The sequence below is a fragment of the Eretmochelys imbricata genome, chromosome 8 (genome assembly GCF_965152235.1).
Source record: "Eretmochelys imbricata isolate rEreImb1 chromosome 8, rEreImb1.hap1, whole genome shotgun sequence".
Classification (NCBI taxonomy): Eukaryota; Metazoa; Chordata; order Testudines; family Cheloniidae; genus Eretmochelys; species Eretmochelys imbricata.
Genome location: NC_135579.1, coordinates 35220482 through 35240543, shown reverse-complemented (window position 1 = coordinate 35240543; position 20062 = coordinate 35220482). Strand labels below are relative to the sequence as shown.

At 39.5% G+C, this 20062-nt stretch overlaps 1 protein-coding gene across 5 annotated transcripts in view; it reads right to left on the bottom strand.

The window, feature by feature from the left end:
• Window positions 1–338: 338 nt before the first annotated feature.
• Window positions 339–20062, bottom strand: part of UBE2D2 (ubiquitin conjugating enzyme E2 D2) — a 42843-nt gene continuing 23119 nt past the window's right edge. For all 5 annotated transcript variants that reach the window (XM_077825291.1, XM_077825289.1, XM_077825293.1 and 2 more), the window contains 2 exons: window positions 3422–3515; window positions 339–1230 (listed from right to left, as the gene is read on the bottom strand). In XM_077825291.1, the coding sequence (XP_077681417.1) occupies window positions 1185–1230; window positions 3422–3515 (140 nt within the window). In that variant the 3' untranslated portion in view covers window positions 339–1184. The remainder of the gene's footprint in view (window positions 1231–3421; window positions 3516–20062) is intronic.

The following is a 20062-nucleotide window of genomic DNA, read 5'->3' as shown; positions in this document are numbered from 1 at the left end:
CATAAGGTTTCACTTACCTACATATGCATTGTGTTAAGTCCCATGCAAATGGGAATAATACCATTAGGTTTTGTAAAATGTTGCTCAGATCTTCATTAAGTAAACTGCTTTTTTGGTTTAACAGTCAAGTTGCTGGCACACTACATCTCTGGAGTTCATGTAAGTGCTTTAACCTTACGTTGGTCTTGTTCAGGCGAATAGCCTTTTCTGATGCAAACTGAATTGCTCCATGATTCTGAAATGCAACTGTTTGTGAATGCAGACATTTAAGGACAAGCCACCATTAATTTTAGCCTGTAACAAACTGGTTTTAAAATTAAAAGCCTATTCACACAAAGTTATATGTAATGACTGTAGTAATCAGTTTATTACACAGATTAATCATTCTTGAACGTACAAGCCCCAGGGGAGCAGTTGGGTCTTTAAATATACACGAGTTTTCTGTCAAATGAATTTTTACCCTTACATCCAGAAAGACCTAAGCAGTTAAAAAAACTTAAGAAAAATAAGAGCTATTAGCTATGTATTAACTGAGAAACCACATACAAACCAAAAAAGTATGAGGGAGGGGAGAGAAGAGTTGAAATAAATCAACATCACTTGATGCACTAATAGCTCCAATCCATTTAAATGTTGACCATTTAAACTTAGACCTTAAACACAGGATGTGGGTACAGGTTAATCTTGTTGGTCGTAATTTTTACCTAAGATGTAGATCCTTCAGAATAAAATGAATACAGAAACAGCTTTGAGTTCTTCACCTTGGTTTTCCATAACTGTTATGAGTTTAAAAGGATTCCATTTAAAAAAAAAATCCTCCCACAAGTCAGTGAACTGTCTCCAGAAAAAACGATGAAACCCACCACTCCTCCCCACTCATTTTATTACCCAATTTAAATCATTAAGGAATGCTTTTAGGCTCACAACTAAGTTATGACTGAAGAACTGGCTTTTCACACACACACTTCTTTGCTAGGAGTCAATGTTGGTACGGGGAAATACAGTATTTCTATTTTGTTGTTCCAAGTATGTACAACACGCAGCACTGCTGTATCAGGTAAACATGTGCACAGGGGAAGATGAGGCGTGGGCTCATAGAAAGCAGTCAAATGGAAATCAAAAGGACTTTCTCTTTCAGAGTTCCCCTATCTTTATTTGTAGAGGTTATCCAATAATTTCTTTAATTACATCGCATACTTCTGAGTCCATTCCCGAGCTATTCTGTTGTACCTGTATACATAAAAAGAGGATTTGCTTAACATATATCATCCACTCAAATGCAAGAGCTATTTTTAACTCCAATGGAATGTTCTACACATGCCTTTCAGTTAAGTTCTCTTCAGCAACATCAGAGCTTTCAGGCAGGTAATTTGAAGAGCAAAATAAAGTTTCATGCAAATAAGTGACACAACTTAACCCTTTATCAGGGCAGAGAGAGTAATCTTTGCTGTGTTTATAATTATTTCAGCAAGCAGCAACAAAACAAAGTCTTTGGGGCAGAATTACATAAAAGATCTAGTGTTTTGACAGGAAGACTTAAATTTACATGTTTTCTAACCACTATCTTTGGGCAACAGTATGTTATTGTTGTAAATTTTATCTTCATAATAGTCTGAAAGCTCAGTATGATGTAATAACTACTTTGCAATGTTTTGCTTCTGCTTTTTCTCCAACCTTCGTCAGTTGTAAGGAAAAAGTAATAATAGTTTCCCATAGATGCTGAGCTGCAAGATATTGCCAGATTCAAAATAGTGTTACAGCATTTGTTTATTTTGTCTCCAGCTATTATGGTTGACTAATTTGACAGAGCAAAAGAGGGACGAAACCTGGGCCATGACAACTTTCAACTTCTAAGGTGCAACCTGCTCCTTACAGACCCAATCCTACAGTCTTTTTGCACCCAGTGCATCCACTGGGGTCAGGAATTATGTACACAGAACATTTTGGATAGAGTCTTCAGTAAAAACTGCAATACCATCATGTTCAATGCACTACTAATATTTGGGACATCTCAATTCCACCTGTCTCAAAAAAAGTGAGATATATTTCTTTTGCAAACACTTCACTCTAGAGAGTACATTCTATTAGCTAGAGGACACTTGGCCGCCTTATAATACAGAATTCCAACTGCATCTTTGTTCCAATAAACCTATTTAGTCAACTTAACCCAAGAATGGTTCTTTGCAACATAACAGGTTTTACTAAGACAACCCATTATATCAACTTCAACATTGTTTAAACTGTTCAAAAGCCAAGTTCAAATGTGTTGATAGCACAAGACTAATATATTTTCATATTCCTTCCCAGAATATATGAACAGAATGGAATATATAAACTCAGCGGATTTGTCACTTTTACAGTTGTACCTCTTGCTGAACTGCTGAATACTAATCACGCAGCTTTGATGGCAGACAAGAATCACTGACTTTGCCCAGTATCTGCTTCTGAATTACCAAACATATTATCCAGAAATTTGCTTAATTTCACCTCCCTCCCTACTCACAGGTTGCTGAAGTGCTGTCTTGACTTCATTAGATGGTCGTGTAAGGGAACTGCTGATCAGTTCTGGAGTGGGAACAGCTCAAGGTGGGGAATTAGTTTACAATCATCATCATCAAGCAATTGCTCAGACAAGAAGTTCCCTTTTAAACTGAAGCAGTTTGAGTTACATTAATGCAATTTTTAATTTTTGCAATTTGCTCCTTAAAAGCTTTTAAGTCTTCCCCACATCTCTCTACCACTTTTGTCCTTCCCTTGCACCCTAAGTGTGCTGTCAATGAAGCTGAATCAGAGGTATTGGTTACCTCCGTGTTCATGCCCCACTATCTAGAACATTAGTGCTTCCTGTAATAGTGTTTAGCTTGTTCCTTCTGCCAACTATATAGAATTGAAGCACAGACAGTGAAGTGCTTTTGAAGTGTGTGACTCAAACTGATGCTGCAAAATCTGTATAAAATATGGTTCTTAGTACAGATTACATTTGTGAGATTTTCACAGGTTTATCAGGGTATCAATCATGAAGGTAAACCTGTAGTTAAAGCAACTAAACAGATATAGATTTGCTTATGGGCTGAGAATTTAGTACACGGTTTTGTTTTGTTTTTTTGGTGGGGTGGGGGGTTATGGCTTACTTAGAAGTCCCTCAATACAGACGAACTGGAAATACAGACTTCCCTGTAGCAATGCCATTAGGTACTACTATATTAAGACTAGTGTCAGTGTGCACTGTATCTACAGTGCCTCTTCTAAGCAATATCCTTAGAAGACTAAGGTTTCCAACTGATCAAGACTACTTTAACAAATTCAGAGATTAGTTTTTTGTAAAGTAATCCCATTTTCTTTTACCTCTGGCTCTGAGTACAGATTCTGCTGTTTTCATATTAACTGAAGCATTTAACAGGTTTTTGGCTTCCATACTCACTTTTCTCTATCTGTTTTGTAGATCCGTGCAATCTCAGGCACTAAAGGATCATCTGGATTGGGATCACACAACAGAGAACAGATGGACAAAAGTACTAGAGAGAAAAACAACACTGCATTAGAATTTAAGTGCTGCTGAAAACACCTGTAGAAAGTAAACCTACTTGGTTGCTATTTTAACCCTTGATGTCTGGAGTCAAGATGTGACCACCACAACAAAATAGACATTAACACTAATAGTAAATTCCAGAAAATTTAGCCAAATTACTTTATATACTAAAGTAATTACCATTTCACACCTAAACTAAGGCTTTGCAGGACCATAACATTGTTATTTTGAGTACACCAGGCCAGTATGGAGACAGCTGGACAGAACTGTTCAATTACAAGTTGGAATCACCTTTAAAAAGGTGTCATGCAATTAAAAAAAATTTGCAAATATTATGTATAAAATTGCCAGAAAGGTCTTAAGACAAGATTTAAAACAAGAAAAACCACACCACTTAATAGAAATTTAGGTCCTGATTTGCCTGGAAGATAACTGGAGAACTAATGTTATGACATAGTCAAAGAGCGAAAGAGCAACCGAGAAGGGGATGAGATTTTAAGACCAACTGTTTACAACTTCATTTTAATGTTTCAATATTCTTTGTCCATATTGCTACTCATTTAAACTTAAGATTAGACAACTGAGGCCATGTCTAGAACAGGAAGAGCCATCATATTTGCCAACGTTTTGAACAATTTTAAAACACTGCTCTGCATCAAGTGTAAACAGGGAAAGTCATATTTAGAATGTAGCACAACCTTCCCTGTTTGAACTAAGTGCAAAGTCGTACTTAAAGCCATTTGCTAAAACTTTCGCTAAGTATTTAATATGACTAATCTTCCATGACTAGACATAGCCTGAGACATCCAATAGACCCTCCCGCAAAGCCAGGAAAGAACAGAGTTGACATTCTGATATTTCTGAGGTTTAAAAACAAGCAGGAAAAAAATCTTGAACTTATTAATACAGAGGAATAATATTAAGCAAGTTTTTAAAAATACACATCTTTACATCTTGCTATGACCTTGTCCATCTTATCCTTTGATGCTGCCACAGTAGTATAGACAAAGGCTCCCCCTGCCTCCTAGATGTCCCATAATTCCTACCACCAGCTCAGCTCCATTCATGGTAGCAACAGAATGAGTCTTAGTACACACAAGGCCTGCTCTGGGCAAGTTTAGACACATGACATTAGCAGTGCTGGAAAATCTTAAACTTTGTATCTACACTAGCAGCTTGGAGTGCAAAATGAAATTAAATATTTGTCTAATCGTACTATTTGATGTTTGCTCCATGATGGTTTTGGAAACTCCTTGTACAAAAGGGTCTTCTACAAGACAGCACATACTGTTGTCCCATACGCTGAGTGCAAGAGTAGGACGGATTTCTCACATTCTTCTTAGCATGACAAATTAAAGATGAACTTCATAGCTAGAGTGAAAAAAGAAATGATCCCAGGTATTTGGGCCAGGTGCTTTCACTAGCAAAGTTGTATTGGGTGGGGATGAGAAAACAAGAGGTGATCACAGATGCTTGAGTTAATGCAGTTTTCACTGTATTATGGTAGACTCTTTACTAGTGGAGTATATTAATGTCAAACTATAATCCCAGGTTTCTAGAACTATTTTAGGAAAGAAATTTATTGATTGGTATAAAATTCAGGTTCTGTATTGGATAAATTCCTGCAGATGTGGGGTCTCTGAAAAGGTCAACCTATTTCTTGTTCTGGGTTAGATTAGTACCTCTTCTCCTCCAGCACCATGTTACAGGTCTACTAAAGGTCACTCTTCAGCCGTTTCTGGGTTATAATACCTGTGATATTCCAACAGATTAGTTGAATTTTCATTGGACACACTATGTTCAGGAAACAAAATCCTTAAAGTAGTTGTCAGTGAGAAAAAGTATGACAAAACAGTATTCTGCATTAACAGAATTTCTGCACCCTCATCAGTATCTGTACATGCAATTTTAAAAACCTTTAAAAAGTTCAGGAATAATCACTGTTTCCGACTAGTGGTCCCAATGGTCCAATATCCTGACAGGCCAGTCAGTACCCGATGTTTTGGAGGAAGGTCCAAGAAATCCCGTAGCAGGCAGTTATGGAATAGGAAAAATACTTCCCATACAAGCAGACTAATACATGTCAGAGGCTGGCTTGACATGACATGGTTTATCCTTTCCAAAAAACTAATATCCTTATTACTGTAAGATCTGGGTGTTATGCATAAGACATCCAGCCCTTTCAGAATTTTGCTAAACTCACCTTGTAGTTCCACAGGCTAAATGTACATTATGTGAAAGAGTATTTACTTTTATCAATTTTTCAATTTCATTCAATGTTCCCTTATTCTGCTGTTATAAGATGGTGAAAAGCAGTGCCAGTTCCATCTTCTCTATGCCATTGTTCTGAATATCAAGCCCTTTATTCACCTCCTTTCTGAAGTAGTTTGTCTTTTCAATCTCTTCACATGAAGTTTCTGCTTGGCTGTAGTCACTCACTGCCTCAACTTATTCCACTTCCCCAGACCCCCTTTTTTTTTTTTTTAAAGTGTGACCTGAATAGAACGCAATATTCCAGGTGAGGTAATCTCATTGATTTATATAGTAGCTTTATTTTCAGTTTTCAGAGTAGCAGCCATGTTAGTCTGTATTTGCAAAAAGAAAAGGTGCCACAAGTACTCCTTTTCTTTTTGTTTTCAGTGTTGTCCATCCCTTTCCCCTAAGGATTTTAACATTACCTTTTAATCCTCGCAACAGCAGAGATTTGATTTCAGCTGTCCACAATGGAGAGAGGGATAGCTCAATGGTTTGAGCATTGGCCTGCTAAACCCAGGGTTGTGAGTTCAATCCTTGAGGGGGCCATTTAGGGATCTGGGGCAAAAATTGGGGATTGGTCCTGCTTTGAGCAGGGGGTTGGACTAGATGACCTCCTGAGGTCCCTTCCAACCCTGATATTCTGTGATCTTCAGATTTCCCCCCAAATACTTAAGTTGTTAGACAATTTAGAACCCAGCAAGGTTCATGAACAGGTTTTTCCCATTTTGCACCACTGTGCATTTGTTAAGACTTTCATCTGCCATTATGCAGCCCATTCACATCAGTTGGTTAGGTCGGTCTTTGACAAAGACATTTGCAAGTTTTTCTCCCTTATTCTTTGTCTTGATTTTGTAGATCATTCATTACTACAGACACTGGTCTTTGTATAGACCCTTAGGACACCATTGTTAACTTTTTGTTGGTCTTAATCCCAATATAGCCTCTAGGCCTTTAAAAGAAAAAGGCAAACCTACACATCTGCCATGCTCCAATCCTTCAGCGGAGTAGCTGTTTTAATGAGGTCATTTGGTTTGCTAGCACTCAAGCACTGCCATTCCTAAGTGCTTTCAGAACTCTTGGATATAGACAAACCTGGTGACTTGTGCTTTACTTTAATCAAGTTGGTGCAGGCACTTGAGTTCTTGACAGCACCTCAATACCTGAGATGAGTGGATATCTCTGAAACTGCAGTGGTAGGGTTCCCAACCCTCCAGGATTGTCCTGGAGTCTCCAGAAATTAAAGTTTAATCTTTTTAATTAAAGATTATGACATGTGATGAAACCTCCAGGAATACATTCAGCCAAAACTGGCAACCCTACTCGGTGGTGAACGCTGATGCAAACAAGTCATTTGGCTTCCCTACCATATCCTTCTTGTTCAATTGTTCCGTTTAATCTCTGGTGATCCAGGATACCTCCTAGTTCTCCTGTAAACTTCCTGCTGCTGGTACATTCTTGTTACCTCATGTAAAAAAGCCTATTTGCTCTTCATAGTCCATTTTAGTTTTCTTAATTTCCTTCCTAGGTGTTTTGCCTACTGAAGTTAAGTGTTCTTCTCTTCACTAGGCTTGGCTTTCATTTTCTGAAAGATAACAGTTTTGCTCAAGTAACCTCTTGAACATAGCTATTTATCCATATTTGTTTACTATGTGGCTTTCCACTTCCCTTTCTTCTTTTTGTTAAGTGTAGGCATCCTTTGTGACACTTATGGTTCATTTAAGAAATCTCCATATCAGTTTCAAGGATGAGGGTTTTGTCTACTTTTTGTTTAGAGGGAATTTAACTTTAATCCCCCTCACTCCCCTTCTAAACTTTAGCATGCTAGTTTCTGTCATTTTCTTCACTGAAGAGGAACTTAATTATGCTGCAGTCATTATTACCTAGTGCTCAACCATAGTTACTTCCTGAACCAGTTATTGTGTATTACTTTGGACGAAGAAGCAGCTTCTCCTCATACTCTGGAGCTAGCTGTTCTAAAAAAATCATTTAAGGTGTCACAACATTGCTTCTCTATACCACATCAGTTAAAGTATGCTTGATGCACCTGGCAGAATTCCGTTCAATAATTATTTCTTTTTAAGCAAGACCAAATTGAGCACAGCAAAGAATCTGAGTGTTAAAAATTGCAGTTTCTTAATTTGAGGGAATAAGCTCAATTGCGAGAACAACTTAATTTCCTGACTTGAAACTTTCAAGAGTTATAAATTGGAATGTAGTCTACTTTAAATTTGCTATTTTTTTTTAAAAAAAAACATAGGGGAAGAGTATAGTAGGCTCAACCTACTATATCTGAATCCAGATATTTTAGCCAAGCTTACTTAAAGCAAGCTCCCATTAAGTAAGATCTCATGTATAGGGAGGGTACACAAAACAAGTCTAATGATATTTTACTGTAGTTTTCATAAGGAAAAAGAAGAGGCAAGAACCAGTAGCTCCAAAATCCTGCTGGATGATGTTACAGTCACTAGGGAAGAGGAAAAACAGATTCAAAACAACCTTCCACAAGCCTAGCAAGCACCAAATTTGAGTCTGAAAATATTCAGGCTTTCAAACTTAGGTTTACAAATTTAACCTTTTCAGGAACAATTTCATGAGGAAATTAACAAGAGGCCATCTGAACAGGAATATGACAAAATGAAATTACTGTCAATTAGGGTTGTATTTCTGCACAGTGATGACGAATAAAATGAAACCCAGATGGATATGATTCAGGGTAAATTCTTTAAGCTCAGAGTCAAAGTGCTTCCATTCAGAGTGCAGGAAATACTTTGTTATGAAGGTCCTATTTCTTGGCCATGATGACCTGTTCAAGAAAGAGAATCCTCCAGCACCATAGCAAACTATCTATGGTGATGGGGGACTTCAACTACTCAGACATCTGTTGGGAAAACAACACAGCAGGGCACAGATTATCCGACAAGTTCTTGGAATGTATTGGAGACTTTTATTTCAGAAGGTGGAGAAAGCTACTAGGGGAGATGCTGTTCTAGATTTGATTTTGACAAACAGAGAGGAACTGGTTGAGAATTTGAAAGTGGAAGGCAGCTTGGGTGAAAGTGATCATGAAATGGTAGAGTTCATGATTCTAAGGAATGGTAGAAGGGAGAACAGTAAAATAAAGACCATGGATTTCAAGAAGGCAGACTTTAGCAAACCCAGGGTGTTGGTAGGTAAGATCCCATGGGAAGCAAGTCCTAAGGGGAAAAACAATTGACAGTTTTTCAAAGACATTTTTAAGGGCACAAGAGCAATCTATCCCACTGTGTAGGAAAGACAGGAAGTATGGCAAGAGATCACCCTGGCTTAACCAGGAGTTCTTCAATGATCTAAAAATCAAAAGAGTGTTCTACAAAAAGTGGAAAGTAGGTCAAATTACAAAGGATGAATATAAACAAATAACACAAGTATGCAGGGACAAAATTAGAAAGGCCAAGGCATAAAACGAGATCAAACTAACTAGAGGTATAAAGGATAACAAGACGACATTCTACAAATACATTAGAAGCAAGAGGAAAATCAGGGACAGGGTAGGCCCTTTACTCAATGAGGAGGGGAAAAACAGTAACAGAAAATGTGGAAATGGCAGAGGTGCTTAATGACTCCTTTGTTTTGGTTTTCACCAAGAAGGCTGGTGGAGATTGGATCTCTAACAGTGAATGCCAGTGAAAATGAGGTAGGACCATAGGCTAAAATAGGGAAAGAACAAGTTAAAAATTACTTAGATGATCTTCAAGTCACCATGGCCTGATGAAATGCATCCTAGAATACTCAAGGAGCTGGCTGAGGAGATATCTGAACCATTAGCGATTATCTTTGGAAAAAAAAGTCTTGAAATACAGGACAGATTCCAGAAGATTGGAAAAGGGCAAATATACTGCTAATCTATAAAAAGGGAAACAAGGACGACCCAGGGAATTACAGACCAGTCAGTTTAACTTCTGTACCTGGAAAGATAATGGAGCAAATAATTAAGCAATCAATTTGAAAACATCTAGAAAATAGTAAGGTGATAAGTAACAGTCAGCATGGATTTGTCAAGAACAAAATCACATCAAATCAACCTGATAGCTTTCTTTGACAGGGTAACGAGCTTTGTGAATAGGGGGGACATGGTATATCTGGACCTCAGTAAAGCTTCTGATACTGTCTCACATGACAGTCTCAAACTAGGGAAATGCAACCTAGATGGAGCTACTATAAGGTGGGTGCAAAACTGGTTGGAAAACTGTTCCCAGAGAGTAATCAGTGCTTTACAGTTATGCTGGAAGGGCATAATGAGTGGGGTCCTGCAGGGATCAGTTCTGCATCTGGTTCTGTTCAATATCTTCATCATGATTTAGATAATGGCATAGAGAGTACACTTATAACATTTGCAGGCGATAAGCTGAGAGGGGTTGCAAGTGCCTTGAAGGACAGGATTAAAATTCAGAATGATCTGGACAAACTGGTCTGAAGTAAACAGGATGAAATTCAATAAGGACAAATGCAAAGTACTCCATTTAGGAAGGAACAATCAGTTGCACACATACAAAACAGGAAATGACTGCCTAGAAAGGAGTACTGTGGAAAGAGATCTAGGGTCATAGTGGACCACAAGTTAAATATGAGTCAAAAAAAGTGAACATCATTCTAAGATGTATTAGCAGGAGTGTTGTAAACAAGACATGAGAAGTAATTCTTCCACTCTACTCCACGCTGATAAGGCCTCAACTGGAGTATTGTGTCTAGTTCTGGACGCCACATTTCAGGAAAGATGGACAAATTGGAGAACGTCCAGAGAAGAGTGACAAAAATGATTAAAGGTCTAGAAAACAATGACCTCTGACGGAAGATTGAAAAAAAAAAAAAAAGGTTTGTTTAGCCTGGAAAGGAGAAGACCGAGAGGGGACATGATAACAGTTTTCTAGTATATAAAAGGTTTTTATAAAGAGGAGGGAGAAGAACTGTTCTTAACCTCAGAGGACAGGACAAGAAGCAATGGGCTTAAATTGCAGCAAGGGAGTTTAGGTTGGACATGCTCCTTCTCCCTCATTTAACATACAGCAGAACTTCAGCGTTACTAACACTCAGGAATGGAGGCTGTTCATAACTCTGAACAAAACATTAAGATTATTCTTTCAAAAGTTTACAACTGAACATTGATGATACAGCTTTGAAACTTTACAGAAGAAAAATGCTGCTTTTAAACATTTTAATTTAAATGAAACAAGCACAGAAACTGTTTCCTTACCTTGTCTATTTTTAACCCCCGCCCCCCCCTTTTTTTTGTAGTTTACATTTAACACAGGACTGTGCAGTATTTGCTCTTTGTTGTTTGTCTCTGTTGCCTGATTGCATACTTCCGGTTCTAAATGAAGTGTGTGATTGATCTGTCAGTTTGTAACTCTCGTGTTCAGAACTCTGAAGTTCTACTGTATCAGTTTAAAAACTAATGAGTCTCAAATTGTCTAAAGGCATTTTAAAGCTGCCATCACCCATCCTATTAAAGCCTTTTTCCTGCTGCTGTCCACTAGACAGACTGGAAATAAGTTTCCCCAATACAGAGAAGTATGGTGATAAAGTAGCAGAGCACTATTACATTCATCAGCTCTTCTCAGGACAGGCTATTTTTATTCTGCCTACACTGAATTACACTTGCCTGCTATTGACAGTAACTTAAAACCATCCAAGTCCTCTTGAATCTGGCTATGGTCTCACCATTTGTTCCACCCCCAATATCAGTTATAAGCTTACAGATTCCATTCCCACATCCCAGCCAAATGGTTGCATGGTATGACAGCCTCCCTTGCAATTAGATTTTTAGCTATATTTCCAAACCCTCCTACACCAAGTTAAGATACATTTGTGCTATTCTGGCCATGTCCAAGTTACATTCGGAAAGTGAACAGGTTTACTGACCATGTCATGAATTAAGAGGACTTGCAAACAAAGATAACAATCCTGGAATCAGAGTCTTGGAATTTAAGGGGAATAAGTTTTTTATGATTGCTGGCATACTATGCTCATTTGTCTAAGGTGAGTATCCAGCCTCTTGTGTGTGTCCATCAAGCCCCCAGTTAGACTATTGTAATACACTCTACGTGGGGCTAAAAGACAACATACAAGCTCCAGTTCGTATAATGCAGCAGTTTTTTCCACTTCAGAGGAGAGCTGCTAAGATTATCTTACAAGTGCTCCATGCTCCCCACCTCCCACAGAGGCCTCCCAAGAGTTTCTGGATATAATTAAAAAACTTGATCCTATTCTTGAAGGCCCCAGTGGGCTCTGAATTTCAATGTCAGACCACCATGACATTCATTCCCTACTGGGACAGCTGCACCCACTGCAAAATGCTGTAGCAATAAGGGTACAAGGGTGAAAGTTTCAGGAGCTAGCTAGAGACAGCGTTTTCCTGAAGGCCCTCAAATTCATGGAGCTCTAGTTGAGAGCCTTAGCTAAATGTTGTAACAGAATGATGCAAAAAACCTCATGAATTCATGTTACCGATAACTCAAGCCAAAGGAAAAGTGAACAAAATCTTGGATTATTACTGAAATTCTGTTATAGGTGGGGCAGATAGTAATGCCTATAGTAAAGGTTGCCCAGCACTTTCAGTATCAGAAATGGAAAATAGGGTCTTAACTCTGTTAAACCAGCCATTTAGGGTGAAGTTCTTCATGACAGGTATCTGCCTCAAGAGCTGAATGTATTTTCAGTGAGATCTCCAGCTAACAGTTCAGCTATTTATGAGAATGAGATTAGGGGAAAGTTTTGCCTGTGCTTAAAAACATTACAACTACCTCACTGAGAAGTGCCAGTGCCGCCGTACTGAAATCTGACAAGGGATCACTTTAATGTCAGTCAAATTTGGGAAGATTTTTATAGGAATGGTGAAAAACCCCAGCTTACACATACTCAGTAAAAACTTGTTAAGAGCATGGCAACTAAATTCTTCAAAGATTTATCTGTAGTGAGCATGCACGTTCCCTAGATCAGCATTTTTCAAAGTTTGGGTTGCGACTCAGTTATAAGGCACTGGGTTGCTCTGGTCAGCACCGCCGACCGGGACATTAAAAGTCCAGTTGGCGGGGCTGGCCAGCTAAGGCAGGCTAGTGCTTACTTGTTCCAACACCATGCTGAACGCTGGAAGTGGTTAGCGGCAGGGCCGGCTTCTAGGCAGGGGGGCCATGGGGCTCTGCATGCTGCCCCCGACCTGAGCACCGCACTCCAGTTCCTGGCCAATGGGAGCTTGGGGGACGGTAGGGCGGTGTCTGCGGGCGAGAGCCGCTTGCGCATCTCTGCCTAGGAGCTGGACCTGCTGCTGGCCCTGTCAGGTGCAGCGCAGGACCAGGACAGGTGGGAAGCCTGCCTCTGCACCCCAGTTGTGCTGCCAGAGGCAAGTCTGCACCCCATCCCTGTGCCCCAATCCCCTGCCCCAGCCCTGAGTCCCCCAAACCTCTTCCTGCACCCCCAACTCCTCATCTGCACCCCAAACCCCCCAAATGCAGAGCCCCTCATCCCTGGCCCCACCCCAGAGCCTGCACCCCAAGCCCAGAGCCCTGTTGCCTTCCTGCAGCCCAAACCCCTGCCCCAGCCCTGAGCCTCCCACACCCTGAACCTCTCATTCCCAGCCCCACCCCACAGACCTGGGCCCCTCCCAAACCCCTCATCCCCAGCTCCATTGGGTCACGGGCATCAACAATTTTCTTCAACTGGGTCCCCAGAATAGAAGTTTGAAAACCACTGCCCTAAATAACGGATTATGCTCCAGCTCAGGGATGCAGGAATGGGATACTCCCTGCAACTGCTCCTCCACACCACTAGGGGCACTGTGGTGCTGGGCACAAGAATGTGCAGTGCTTTCAATGCTTCCCATGCCTGCTAGTACACAGGAACTCACCTAATACAGAGGAGGATTGGGGCAGAAGGGACTACCTACCATTAGAGCCCACCCCCTTCCAGAATTTGCAGTCAAACCCATCATTTCCCAGTTTAAACATTCCTTTGCTGCTGTCAAGCAAAGAGCTGTAAAACCCACTGGCAAAGTGAGAGAGAGAGAGCGCACGCATGCACAGGCTCCATGCAGAGATAGCAGGAGAAAACTTATCAGTTACTTTAATTCGCTCATATCATAGAATGCTGTGCTGAAGAAATAAAGATCCCAACGCCAATGATTACTCATGTGAAGGAGAGGTCAATAAGGTTCTACACAGTTAAAGAAAATCAATTATCTTTTCAAGTTAAGTTTCATACTTAGGAAATTACACAAAAAACTACAGTGAAAAACATTAAGGTTGCTAAATCAACTCAAAAGCTAAGAAATGCCAGAGAATCAAAGTTGCCCATGCAACCTTAGTTCAGCCCCCTTGCGTATATGCATTATGCTAGAGTATTTATTAGATGAACACAAAGAATCCCTTCCTCCCATGACCCCTCCCTAATTCAATGCACAGGTACTGTCCTCTGGGAATGAATCAGGGTTGCATAGTGAAGGAGACTGTTTGTAGGACTTCTGCTTCCTTTGTTGAGGAAACTGGAAGATGTGTAGTGAATTTGGCAGGATGTTGAAGGAAGAGAGGATGATCTCCTGGTTAAGACAGCTGAATGTTGCCTTAAGGAATTTGTTTCTATTCCTGCATCTGCCACAGAGGTCTTGTGATGCTGAGCAAGAGAAAGTTTTGATGTTTTACAGGTGGCCAATAATTGTGTGTTCTTCATTTTCCAGGTGCCCAATCTGAGAGACCTGAGGTTTGAATTGCAAAAGTGCTGAGTGAGCACTCAACTGCAACTCCCATTGGCATCATTGGAAGCTATGAACATATCTATATATAAAAATTCCAGGATTGTCACTCTGAAGCCTAGAGTGACTGCTGAGTCAGCATGAAGCAATGGAAACAGCTACATTACAGGGGTTCTCAAACTGGGGGTCTGGTCCCCTGAGGGGGGTCATGAGGTTATTACATGGGGGTCACGAGCTGTCAGCCTCCATCCCAAGCCCTGCTTTGCCTCCAACGTTTATAACAGTGTTAAATATATATATAAAAAAGTGTTTTTAATTTATAAGGGGCGGGGAGGGTCGCACTCAGTGGCTTACTATGTGAAAGGGGTCACCAGTACAAAACTGAGAACCTCTGAGCTACAAGCATGGCTGAAAGCTCTTTGTTTAGAATATCACCAGGTTCAAACACTGGGATTCATGGTCTGTTACCATCCAATTTTTAAATACTCAGACATTTTGAATTTACAAATTATACCTGTGTGACAGCAGAGACTTTCAACCATTAGTAAAATCATAAAATGCCGAGTATTCTGAAAATTCAGATCCTAGGCTTCTCAAATGGGGCACCCAAAACTAGTGGGCATTAATAATTTTGGCTTTAATCTTTGTGCACCAGTTCCCCATGTATAAAATGGGGATGTCGTCTCACTTCACATGGGTTGTGTGAAGATAACTCATTAAGATACTAAAACAGAGCTTAGTATTCAGTGCAGGTTTTAAATGGTGTGAAGTAATGTGCAGAGCCACACTGAAAGAGGTTAAAGAGAAATATTGAATAGCTACCCATTCAGTGGGTATAGTCCATACTGTGCATTGCATTAGACAACGATCCTGTGGGACTGTATGTGATCATGTACTTAAAGACTGTAGCAGAATACACACACACACAGGGACTGAATTAAGATCGCATGGGCAATCTTCACTGACTTTTGCCTTAACAAAAAACTCATACATGAAAAGAATGTAATCTATATGTAATTTGGCAAGTGAAGTCATTGCACTCAGCACATGCAAGAAAGGCCCCAGAAGTGGTTAAAGGATAAGTTGCATTAAATTTGTCCAAAATAAGAGGTCTTCATTTATCCTTCCCTTATATCCTATGGTGTTAGGAATTGCTAATAAGAAAGGAGGTCCACCTATACAGTAGAACTTCAGAATTATGAACACCAGAGTTACGAACTGACAGGTCAACCACAAATCTCATCTGGAACCAGTAGTATGCAATCAGGCATCAGCAGAGACAAAAAAGCAAATGCAATACAGTACTGTGTTAAATGTAAACTACTAAAAAATAAAGGGAAAGTTTAAAAAAAGATTTAACAAGATAAGGAAACTGTTTCCATACTTGTTTCATTAAAATTAATAATTTTTTTTTTTTCTGCATAATACAGCTTTGAAACTTTACTAAGTCAATACATTTTTGAAAGAACCATATTGTTCAGAGTTACAAACCTCCATTCCTTAGATTTTCGTAACTGAGGTTCTACTGTAACTGAAATCTACATATCGTTGCTGATGTAACACGCAACTTAAAGAACTTGCAGCCTGAGTCTACAGCTACCATTGTTACTAGACCAGATATTATAAAACAGCTTACAGAAAGCTTCTCCATTTCAGTTTATGAAAAATTAAAGAAAGCTATACAAACAGGGAAGAGAAATTAAGACAAGCCACTGCCCTGCAAGTTGGCAAGACATCTCCAAGGTGTAATACCCAAAAGTACCTTTGGGAACATGCCAGACCAGACCAGTAATGTCTAGCCCTGCAGCCTCATCAGTGCCAGATGACTCAGAACGTTATGTAAGGAGTCTTGTAGCGCAGTTAAGCTAGAACCTGACCTAGGCAAAGATTCTTCCTAACTCTTCCCCTCATCTCCATCAGTTAGTGGTTGGCTTATGCCACGGTGAATAAAGCTTTATACACTATTTTCTGCTAAGCTCTTAACCTCAGTGACACGCTATAGTATTTAGTTCTACAAATTAATTATGCTTTGTATACAAATTTTTATTCATTTTAAGTTCGCTGCCTTTAAGAAAAGGCTAGAGTTTAAGCTGTTATCCTTTAAAGAGAGCACTGATTATTCAGTTTGCACCTTCTTTAAAAGAAGGTTCAATCAACCTAATGGCTTTAACTGATTGTTAGAGCTGATCAAACAATCAGAGGGAACAGTTCTATCAAAAATCTGAAGATTGTGGAAGTGTCAATTTTGACAAAGGTTGAGAGAATAAAGGCCAAACAAACTGCGTAATTACACAGTTAAGATATTAAATATTTTTGTGTATGTTTTAAACTTAATTTTATTTTAAGGAGTCAATTGTTCCAAAACAGATTTCTTTTCTTTGGTTAATTTTGACTTTGTTCCAATTTGGAACACAACAAACTTCAAAAATGTTGGAATTTCCATGGAACACCTATTTCCTGATGAACTGTACTAATTGTGTACTAAGAACAAAGTTTCTCTAAGGTCCCTGAACGTCTTCCGGGGAACTTAGTCAATTCCCCACTCTGCCTCTACATTGAGATCTGGCATTCAGAGAGGACATGGCAGAGCTAATATTTCCACTGCCTCCTTTTTAGTAGGCATTTGGTGGTTTGTCCTTGTATGACCATTTGGGTAAGCTGTGTAAATTTATGAATTCCAGTTTGGGAGGATGAGCTCTTTATCAAACAACTCCATTTTGAATGTGGGGCTGAATGCTTTGTTGATTTTTACTTCCACGCTAAGCTGAATTTCCAAGGGATATTGACAGGGCTAACAAGGGAGGGTCATTAAATCTTCATGATCTCTAGTCACATGGAGGCTCCCTAGGATAACAAAAAAAAACAAAAAAAAACCCACCAAACAGCTATCACTCAGTAAATCCCAGTTTTTTAAGTCTGGACTCCAGGAGAACATAACTAAACAATAGATTATCTAGTTGGGGACTGCATCTCATGAGACTGATCAGGAGTCCTCTAAAAAAGGGGACTGGAAGTTATCAAAGAAAGGATCTCTCTGGCAATTTTGGAAAGAGATGGAAAAGAGACCAGAGAAATTCCATGTTGCAGAGAAGAAACCATCTACAGGAGGGCAGAGGTGATAGAAGACTGACTCAAGTTCCAAAGAACACAGAGTGGTGAGGAAATTGAAGAAGGGAAACGCATACACAAATCTGTTAACATAAGAATAGCCATACTGGGTCAGACCAAAGGTCCATCCAGCCCAGTATCCTGTCTGCCAACAGTGGCCAATGCCAGGCACCCCAGAGGGCGTGAACCTAACAGGTAATGATCAAGTGATCTCTCTCCTGCCATCCATCTCCACCCTCTGACAATCAGAGGCTAGGGACACCATTCCTTACCCATCCTGGCTAATACCCATTAAGGGACTTAACCTCCATGAATGTATCCAGTTCTCTTTTGAACCCTGTTATAGTCCTAACCTTCACAACCTCCTCAGGCAAGGAGTTCCCCAGGTTGACTGTGCGCTGAGTGAAGAAGAACTTCCTTTTATTTGTTTTAAACCTGCTGCCCATTAATTTCATTTGGTGGCCCCTAGTTCTTTTATTATGGGAACAAGTAAATAACTTTTCCTTATTCACTTTCTCCACACCACTCATGATTTTATATACCTCTATCAGATCCCCCCTTAGTCTCCTCTTTTCCAAGCTGAAAAGTCCTAGCCTCTTTAATCTCTTCTCACATGGGACCCGTTCCAAACCCCTAAACCTTTTCTAATGCCAGTATATCCTTTTTGATATGAGGGGACCACATCTGTATGCAGTATTCAAGATGTGGGCGTACCATGGATTTATATAAGGGCAATAAGATATTCTCTGTCTTATTCTCTATCCCTTTTTTAATGACTCCTAACATCCCATGTACTTTGACTGCTGCTGCACACTGCGTGGACATCTTCAGAGAACTATCCATGACAACTCCAAGATCTTTCTCCTGATTAGTTGTAGCTAAATTAGCCCCCCATCATATTGTATGTATAGTTGGGGTTATTTTTTCCAATGTGCATTACTTTACATTTATCCACATTAAATTTCATTTGCCATTTTGCTGCCCAATCACTTAGTTTTGTTAGATCGTTTTGAAGTTCTTCATAGTCTGCTTTAGTCTTAACTATCTTGAGCAGTTTAGTATCATCTGCAAACTTTGCCACCTCACTGTTTACCCCTTTCTCCAGATCATTTATGAGTAAGTTGAATAGGATTGGTCCTACGATTGACCCTTGGGGAACACCACTAGCTACCCCTCTCCATTCTGAAAATTTACCATTTATTTTGACCATTCGTTCCCTGTCTTAACCAGTTCTCAATCTATGAAAGGAGCTTCCCTCTTACCCCATGACAACTTAATTTATGTAAGAGCCTTTGGTGAAGGACCTTGTCAAAGGCTTTCTGGAAATCTAAGTACACTATGTCCACTAGATCCCCCTTGTCCACATGTTTGTTGACCCCCTCAAAGAACTCTACTAGATTAGTAAGACATGATTTCCTTTTACAGAAACCATGTTGACTTTTGTACAACAATTTTTCTTCTATGTGTCTGACAATTTTATTCTTTACTATTGTTTCAACTGATTTGCCCTGTACTGACATTAGACTTACCCATCTGTAATTGTTAGGATCACCTTTAGGGCCCTTCTTAAATACTGGCATTACATTAGCTATCTTCCAGTCATTGGGTATGGTAGCTGACTTAAAAGGACAGGTTACAAACCATAGTTAATAGTTCCGCAATTTCACATTTGAGTTCTTTCAGAACTCTTGGGTGAATGCCATCTGGTCCTGGTGACTTGTTACTGTTAAGTTTCTCAATTAATTCCAAAACCTCCTCTAGTGACACTTCAATCTGTGACAATTCCTCAGATTTATCACCTACAAAAGACAGCTCAGGTTTGGGAACCTCCCTAACATAGTCAGCCGTGAAGACTGAAGCAAAGAATTCATTTAGTTTCTCTGCAATGACTTTATCGTCTTTAAGTGCTCCTTTTGTATCTCGATCGTACAGGGACCCCACTGGTTGTTTAGCAGGCTTCCTGCTTGTGATGTATTTAAAAAAAAACATTGTTATTACCTTCTGAGTTTTTGGCTAGCTGTTCTTCAAACTCCTTTTTGGCTTTTCTTATTACGTTTTTACATTTAATTTGGCAGTGTTTATTCTCCTTTCTATTTACCTCACTAGGATTTGACTTCCACTTTTTAAAAGATGCCTTTTTATCTCTCACTGCTTCTTTTACATGGTTAAGCCACAGTGGCTTTTTTTAATTTGGGATATACATTTAAGTTACCCCTCTATTATGGTGTCTTTGAAAAGTGTTCATGCAGCTTGCAGGGATTTCACTTTAGTCACTGTACCTTTTAATTTCTGTTTAACTAACCTTCTCATTTTTGCATAGTTCCCCTTTCTGAAATTAAATGCCACAGTGTTGGGCTGTTGAGATGTTCTTCCCACCACAGAAATGTTATTATATTATGGTCACTATTTCCAAGTGGTCCTGTTATAGGTACCTCTTGGACCAGATCCTG